The following is an 8,432-nucleotide window of genomic DNA, read 5'->3' as shown; positions in this document are numbered from 1 at the left end:
AATATGACCATATAAATTTGAATATATATTTTATATTATTCCAATTTCAATAGTAATTTAATTGTGATAGTTTTTTTTTTTTTTTTACAAACATAAGACAAACAAATTCAGTGTATTTTATAAGGAATGATGAGAATTGAAGAATGTAAAAAATAATTAAAAACATTGCAAAGTAAACACATTTTTTAAAAAATATATCATATTAAATTATTACTTTATTTTAACATATCAAATACACAAAAAAAAAAAAAATAAATAAAAAGAAATACCCAAATTCTTGTTAATATAAAAAAACAAATAATAAGATGGTAAGGTGTGAGCTGGTTGAATATGTACCATGTGCATACTTGGACCACTAATAAAATGCCTCTCACATGAATAGATTTAATACTAATTATTAATTATTATTATTATTGAAAAATAGTAATTCAGGTACAACCCTTCAATGCACCCCGGAGCCTCGCTTTAGAGGATTGTACATTCCTTTTGACGCTGGTCTGTGCCTTTATATCGACTTCCTAATTTTATTTATTAATTCTTCTTTTTTGTTATGTCTAGACTTAGACTAGACCATAAGTATGAATTAAATTAAATTCCAACGACCTAAAAATGAAATTGGGTAGCAACAATAATAAATTCAATTAAAAAAACAGTAACCAAATTATAAAAATGCTATTACAGTAGTAGTTCCAGTTGAGGTGGTCCGTACGGCCTTTTTTTTCCCCCTCGATAAAAATGAATGCAGCAATAAATAGAAAAGGATAGCAATCAAGTGTTAGTGACGTGTTTGGGGACATCAAATCTAGCAGGAGAGAAAATGGCAACCACGGACGATGTTCTGATTAATATTGCATTGATTTCGATATCTGTGGGGATTAGATATTTAGCAAATTCTACAAACATTAGAAAGTGTGTTGAATTGAATTGTTGAGGGCAGTGATTTCGGATTTTTTTAAATTGGGGCAACCAAACGCGGCCCTACTGCTTCCTGCTTGCCTTTGCCTTCTCGTAGATGGCAAGACGAACAGTGGTTGCGATTTAGGGCAGAGAGAGAGAGAGAGAGACAAAAAAACAAATTGGAAAATAAAAATTGAATCTTGGGAGTCAGTCGCGGCCAAAATGGGGTGATAAAGCAGACATTAGACTAATGTTAATGGCCGGGTGTGGAATTATTTAGTATTATAATTACTTTCGCACAACTACTATTACAATAGCTTCCCACCTAATCCGCCATTTCTGCCCACTCGCACGAACACTGGGCGACATACAAGCAAGGGAAAAAGGGGGTCAGGCTTGCGGGGAAAGTTGCTCTAGTTGGTTGCTGCTCGATAGCTCCTCCATCCATCCATCCATCCATCCATCTCCTTTTTAAATTATTACTGTGAATTGTCGAAATGAGAAAGTGGAAAAGGGGAAAGTGAAGAAGCCCTTGCACCTCCGATTATTCATCTCCATTGTGCAGATCTTATCGGATTCTGTGGCCAGAGTTCGATCTCGGTCGACCAGAGAGTGAATCGCAGTTGAAGGATGTTGACTCCGCTCTGAAATCGGGGAGAAGAGCGAAATGTCGGCATCTCTCGCCGCAATTGAGCGCCCTCGTGCTGTGAACTCGAATTCGGTAATGTGCTTGGGCTCCGTATTTGTTGTTCTTCTTTTTTGTTTGCAGATTTCGTGAGGTCGAGCTTCGTCTGGTAGTTGTTTTAGAGCTCAGTGGCCGTTTTTGGGGATGGGCTCTGAAATCACGGAATCAATTTTGTAATTCGTGGAGTTTTTGGAATTAGATTGTTCCTCTTCTGTGGATTGATTGTCTTAGTTTGATAATCGTTTGTTGTTTCGACGATTTGCAGATATTCAAGAGTGGGCATCTGCTTATATCTTCCAAAGGTTTGTGTTCTTGAAGAAACCTGCAATACCTCGTAGTTTGGAGTGTGTCTATGATGTCGGTTTATTGCATTTGAATAAAAGCATCAGCTGATGATTTTGAGATGGTTCTGAATTGCATTGCATCAAAATCTGTGCTTCGTTGCACTCATACTATAGAAACTATCATTATTTACTCAAAGAATGAGGTTGTTTGGTTGTTTTTAATCTAGGATTCATCTAAGGGAAGCTTTAAATTTGAGTACAACTTTCGGCGTAAATGGACAAATGAGATACAAGAATTAGTTTGTAAATGACTTGCATTAGTATACTGATAAACTCGAACAGAATTCAATGTTATTTTTGGTTCTTTCCATACTGAAGTCTGATTCAATTGGAAAGTATAGTTTTGTTACTAATTTGTTGTTCCCGCTCTTGCGACACTGGTGTTTTTGCCAACTGTCAACATTAGAATGTTGGCTCAGGGAGTCAGAATCAGTATTGGGTTTCGAAATACCGTTGCAATGTCATTAGATTGTGTTGATTTTTCATTTAGTAGTTTTTGTTCTTAATTTTATTTTATTTCATTTAGTACTTTTAACTTCTTGCAGGGTTGGGGTGGACATCTTGGAAGAAGCGATGGTTTATCCTTACACGCACCTCATTGGTGTTCTTCAAGAATGATCCTGTTAGTTTTATTCACGTATATAGAATTTTAATTGTTCGTTTTAGAGGCACGCGCTCAGTATTTTTCTGAATTCGTTATGTTTCCAAGCAGTATTGCTGTTATGTAGCACTTTCATGTAATGATAATTTGTTCCAACTTTAATTTTTCATCACTATGGCCATGAATATCAAGAACTTCCTTGTCTTGTAGAGTGCACTTCCGCAACGTGGTGGCGAAGTAAATCTGACTTTAGGTGGCATAGACTTGAACAATTCGGGGAGGTATATTAGATGGTGTATCTTTCCTCTGTTACAATTCATGTCTTTCCTCCTATGTTGATAGTTTTTCGTCCCACTGGCAGTGTTGTAGTTAGAGAAGATAAGAAACTGCTCACTGTTTTGTTTCCTGACGGACGCGATGGACGAGCATTTACTCTTAAGGTACATTGAAGTTCTCGCCGTGTTCCATAATCCATCCACTTTGTCTGCACAATCTTTCTTTAGATTATTGCTGAAGACTGTAGCACATGTTATTTTGCAATTCGGTTTTGAAATTTCAGGCAGAGAATTTGGAGGACTTATATGACTGGAAGACAGCCCTCGAAAATGCTCTTACACAAGCACCAAGTGCTGCGCTTGTGATGGGACATAATGGGATATTCAGAAGTGAAACTAACGATACAATCGAAGGCTCCTTTCATCAATGTTGATACCTACAATTTATATCTTCCTCTTCTTTAATGAAAAATTATTGTAGAGTTTTGAATAGGGATTCCTCGTAATCATTTTCAATCAATCCAGGGAGAGATAGGCGCCCGGTAAAATCTTTGGTTGTTGGACGCCCAATTCTACTTGCTTTAGAGGATATAGATGGAGGGCCATCCTTCTTGGAAAAAGCACTTCGGTTTCTTGAGAAATATGGTAAGATTTTATCCAATCTTGACTTTGGTGTTTGAAGAATAGTGCCCATTTGGTCGGTGGGTTGAATCAACCGAAGGATTAATAGTTGATTTTAGAATTTTGACTTACCTAAAAAGATTGGCTTTTATCACTTGATCTGGGATTGCATAAATACCAGAAAACAGACTTGCAATTATGCATGTCGTATGCAATTATTGCTTGCCTTTATAAGAGTAGTTGTGCTTTGGTATTAATCATTACTCATCCGTGTTTTAGAACTATATGAAGTGTACATTCTATTATTCTAATGATGATCAATATAATTTGGCAGGTATTAAGGTAGAAGGAATTTTGCGGCAATCTGCAGATGTTGAGGAAGTGGAGCGACGAGTCCAAGAATATGAAAAAGGTTTTTGATGCATTCATTTTCTGTTATTGAGTATATTATATTGAGTAGATTATGCCAAGTGTATTCCCTTGGTTATTCAAGCCGTCATTTTTCATAACACAAAATAAACGTAACCATATGTAGCTTGTTTTATATATTATCTTCACAAATCGATGTAGCTCAGCTAGAAAGATGCATAGTTTGACAATTTTACAGTTTATCCTGATGCGAAACTATAGTGTTATTATTACAAGTTTTAGTGTTCCCAAGACGAAGAGAGCAATAAGATCTAGTTAGCTCTTCTTGTCTTTTACCCGATTTGAAAGATGCACTTGCTTGTAGGCAAGACTGAATTCGGTCCCGAGGAGGATGCCCATGTCATTGGCGACTGTGTTAAGGTTTGACAGTTGCTCCTAGTACTTAACCATAGAATTTGGGCTTTATGTATTTGATAATAACTATAATTTTTGCCTCCTTCAGCACGTTCTTCGGGAATTACCTTCATCCCCTGTTCCTGCATCGTGCTGTACTGCTTTGCTTGAAGCCTACAGTATGTTTTCTCTATCATGTTTACTCAGATACCCGTAATGTTCCGTGTTTCATATGAGTAACTTGGTCTCTTTGTCGCTTTGTTGAGAAGAAATGGACCGGAGGGAGGCTCGATTAAATGCACTACACTCTGCAATACGAGAGACATTTCCTGAACCCAATCGACGCCTCCTACAAAGGTACAATGCAACACTTACTATCGAATGGAATTTAGTTTAATATATGTTTTTGTCTTCTATTCCTTGTTTGACTTTCCTTCACTTTCAATAGAATACTTAAGATGATGCATACGATTTCCTCGCATTCTTCTGAGAATCGGATGACTCCATCAGCGGTTGCGGCTTGTATGGCTCCACTACTTCTGCGCCCTCTTTTAGCCGGTGAATGTTCGGAGGATGATTACGATGTTGATGGAGATAGTTCTGCTCAGCTTCTGGCTGCCGCCAATGCAGCCAACAATGCCCAAGCGATTATTACAACGCTCCTGGAGGAGTATGAGAATATATTTGATGTATGCTGTTTGATAGTTTCTACGTTTCCCTGATCTCTAAAGTTTTATTTTACGCTGAATTCGTAATCGAAGTCGTCCACTCTCAGGATGATAATCTTCAGAGATGCTCCATGTCTGCCGATTCTCAGACTGATAGCAGTGGAAGTGAAGATACAAGTGATGACGAGCATCCCGACGTTAAAATCAATGGCTATCACGATGCTGAAAACGAGGTCGACCCTGAGGCAGATTATGACCGTAACCGTGACCGCAGACTCAGCGGGAAGTTAAGTGAAAGCAGCGGCTCTGCTGCCTGTGATCTCTACGAGGTTTCTCTCTCATTCTCCGACACTTTATGCATTCTCTTGATTGGATATTTTACCTTTGAGGTTTTTCCTACCAGGCAATCGAAAATGATGATTCGGACCATGGATTGCCCACGAAGGATCAGACTTCAGCAACAAAATCGAACAAAAGTTTGGACACTACACACCTTGCCGATTCTAATCTTTTAGCTAATGGGCAACCAGACAAACAGAAGGTGGTGTCTGAAAGCACGATCGATGCTTCTGCCGAACATAGCAATGAATCACAGCAGTCTGTTGGAAATATTTCGTCATCTGTGGATCAAGAGCTACGGCAATCCATTCCTGGGCCTGAACTAATGGCTGAAAAGTCATTGCTCAAACTTCCGACTTCTAATTTCAGCACTAAGAAATCAACCTTCTGGGGGCGGAAGAATGTGAGTTTTCTTTACAATTTGGAAACTCAATGTTAATTAAGCGCCGCTTGTTAACTTTCGGATTCTGTATTTGTACTTATTCGTGTAGCGACATTTGCTGATTCTTCTGTTTTTTCTAGGTGAGGAAATCTCCTTCAACAGAATCTGTAGATTCTTCTGGGGAGGAAGAGTAAGATTATTTTCTTCTGGTTGTTCGCCGTTTATATAAATTTGTGCTCTTTTTACGAACATTGTAAAGTTAGGATTATTTGTTGTGAAATTAGGTCGACATTCGACCCGTCATAACTGTTGCTGTGTGGGTATCTTTCGACTTTTTCTTGTCCTTCTGAAACTGACATTCTTTTAATAGGCTTGCCATCCAAAGACTGGAGATTGCGAAGAATGATTTGCGCCACAGGATTGCAAAAGAGGTCGATTATTGACTTTTGACGAGCATTCCCGTTCCTATATTACATTAATTGACAATGTTTGGTAATAACATTCCGATTTTTCATGTTCGATAGGCGAGAGGCAATGCAATTTTGCAAGCTAGCTTGGAGAGAAGAAAGCAAGCTCTGCACGAGCGTCGATTGGCTCTCGAACAAGATGTAAGCATTTCACTGACCACATCGCACGTCTCCAACCACAAACTAGGTTTAATTAATCAAAGCCACTTCTTTTTTTCTTACCGATCTCGTATTCCATTGCTTTACTAGGTTGCAAGACTGCAAGAACAATTGCAAGCTGAGAGGGATTTGCGCGCAGCGCTGGAAGCCGGTCTGAGCATGTCTTCGGGGCAGTATCCTCCCTCGCGGGGCATGGATTCCAAGGTGCGTCGATTCTTTCTGTCTTCACACTTTCCGCCAATCCGATGCGCTGAATTCTTTTTATTATCCGTGAAGACAAGGGCCGAGCTCGAGGAAATAGCGCTGGCCGAGGCGGACGTGGCCAGATTGAAGCAGAAAGTCACCGAACTGCACCAGCAGCTAAATCAGCAACGGCAGCATCACTACGGCTCTCTTCCTGAATCGAGCGACAGATATCAGCAACCCGCCATGCATAATCCCCAGCAGTGAGTTAAAATCGCTCGACAGTTTTGTCGCTGCACTCGTATTTTAAGTTTAACCGAAGTTTTGCGTGAATAATTGTGTGCAGGAAATATTTCCAGCAAGATTTCGACACGACGCTCGCGGTTTGTAACCATGAAAGGAAACAAAGAACCGAGGTGATTATCCGTTCCCTTCCAAGATGTCTTTTTAAGATTTTCGAAATCTCGAGATATATTTTTTGAATTCGATACTGCATTTTGCAGGAGCTGTCGGGAATAGATCCGAGAAACATCAAAACCCAAATGGCGAAGCCGTCTCGGAAGCAGCTATTTGAACCGACCGACTCCAAAAGCAGCGAGGCGTCGACGAGTCTATCCACCGGAAATCTCGACGCTTCTGTCGACTCTGTTTCTGCTTCTCTACCGTCCACTTCTCGGGCAGCCGAGGTGAGCGTTGAATTCATTACATCTGGAAATTTAAGGGTTGTTTCCGTAATCTGATTAGAATCGAAAAAAAAAAAAAAAAAAAACTCGGGATGTGTGCAGATGATGGAGTACCCGCGGCATCAATCATCAGCTGCGTCGTCGACTCTGGTGGAGCTAACGTCGCGGCTTGACTTCTTCAAGGAGCGTCGATCGCAGTTGATGGAACAACTCCACAACCTCGACCTACACTACGGGACGACGCCGCAAGATTTTGTGTACAAGTTGTCGTCTCCTCCATGGAACTGAGCTGAGCTGAACTGATCATGGTAATCTTCTTCTTCTTCTTGTTCTTGGTTATTGGATATCTTCGTTCCCTGAGTGGTTCTTGGTTTGTGTCTGTGACTGTGAGTGGTCGGACAATGTTGTTGTGTGCGTGGTCGATGCGATGGTACATAAATTTCGTGTTTGTATGAGGAAGAAGATGAAGGAATGATGTTGTTTATGTAATTAGGGTTTGTAATTTGTTGGATTCTTTCATTGCAAAAGATATTGCCAATAAGCATGTTGCTTTAATTTGCTGTATATACTAGTTTGAACTATGTGTAGGCGTGTTTGGTTTGTGTTATTATAAGTTTTGGTTGCTGTTTATTCAACAGCGAAACAATGGTATTTTGTATATAGAATTTGTATATTATTATAGTCAACAGAGTTTCTTTATTTGAGATTGTTATATAATAAATATAATATATTGGTAACTGTATATTATAATGCGTCTAGAGATTTAGAAAAAAGAGAGAAATTAGTGTATTTAATTCTAGTCTTGTACACCATTTATATTGAAAGTCAATTAAGTGGCTATAGAAGTGCTAAAAAAAACATTACGCATAATATAGCAAAGCATCCACATTTATGGCATGGCACATAGGGATTACGTCGGTATTATGTATATAACACCCTCCCTCAGATGTTTTATACAAATAATGTATTTCGTTAAAATTTTATTATGAAAAAATTGTGGGAAAAAATTATAGTGACGAAAAAATAGTACATCATTCTTGTATTAATGCGCTCTCTCTATTTTAGACTTTATTTAATATTTTTCATCCGACGCATTCTAATTTCTTGCACCAATTTGTTGAATGTTGCAGTTGGTAGCGCCTTCGTAAATAAATTTGCAAAATTTTCAGACGATCAAATTTGTTGCACACTAATTTCACTATTTTTCTGAAGATTATGAGTGAAAAAGAACTTAAGAGATACGTGCTTTGTCCGATCGCCTTTAATATATCCTCATTTTAATTGAGTTATACAAATTGCATTATCTTCAAACAATATTGTAGGAGGTAATATATCATCGGTAATCAAACCTCAATTTTTTTGAATA

The 8,432-nt window shown here is 38.6% G+C and overlaps 1 protein-coding gene across 1 annotated transcript; it reads left to right on the top strand.

Annotated features, from left to right (window-relative positions):
• Nucleotides 1-1,011: 1,011 nt before the first annotated feature.
• On the top strand, nt 1,012-7,765 carry LOC127258920 (rho GTPase-activating protein 7-like). Its single transcript, XM_051285990.1, has 22 exons — nt 1,012-1,618; nt 1,848-1,884; nt 2,472-2,548; nt 2,738-2,808; nt 2,889-2,967; nt 3,087-3,231; nt 3,328-3,447; nt 3,758-3,835; nt 4,157-4,212; nt 4,295-4,364; nt 4,455-4,542; nt 4,634-4,874; nt 4,961-5,182; nt 5,257-5,595; nt 5,715-5,764; nt 5,945-6,005; nt 6,099-6,182; nt 6,291-6,404; nt 6,477-6,646; nt 6,730-6,799; nt 6,887-7,069; nt 7,169-7,765. Exons 1-22 carry the CDS (start codon nt 1,565-1,567, stop codon nt 7,352-7,354), a joined length of 2,595 nt encoding a protein of 864 aa, XP_051141947.1. The 5' UTR covers nt 1,012-1,564; the 3' UTR covers nt 7,355-7,765.
• Nucleotides 7,766-8,432: the final 667 nt, after the last annotated feature.

Source organism: Andrographis paniculata, unplaced genomic scaffold (assembly GCF_009805555.1).
Source record: "Andrographis paniculata isolate CXL003 unplaced genomic scaffold, ASM980555v1 Contig5END, whole genome shotgun sequence".
In the NCBI taxonomy this organism is placed as follows: Eukaryota; Viridiplantae; Streptophyta; class Magnoliopsida; order Lamiales; family Acanthaceae; genus Andrographis; species Andrographis paniculata.
The sequence above is the reverse complement of the archived record's forward strand: the minus strand, read 5'-3'. Positions and strand labels throughout refer to the sequence as shown.

What these genes read in the sequence shown, in the direction of transcription:
- LOC127258920 (XM_051285990.1), top strand. Translation starts at nt 1,565, where the DNA reads ATGTCGGCATCTCTCGCCGCAATTGAGCGCCCTCGTGCTGTGAACTCG. An exon ending in TCATTGGCGACTGTGTTAAG is followed by an intron (nt 4,213 to 4,294) that starts GTTTGACAGTTG and finishes TGCCTCCTTCAG; the next exon opens with CACGTTCTTCGGGAATTACC. An exon ending in AGTATGAGAATATATTTGAT is followed by an intron (nt 4,875 to 4,960) that starts GTATGCTGTTTG and finishes GTCCACTCTCAG; the next exon opens with GATGATAATCTTCAGAGATG.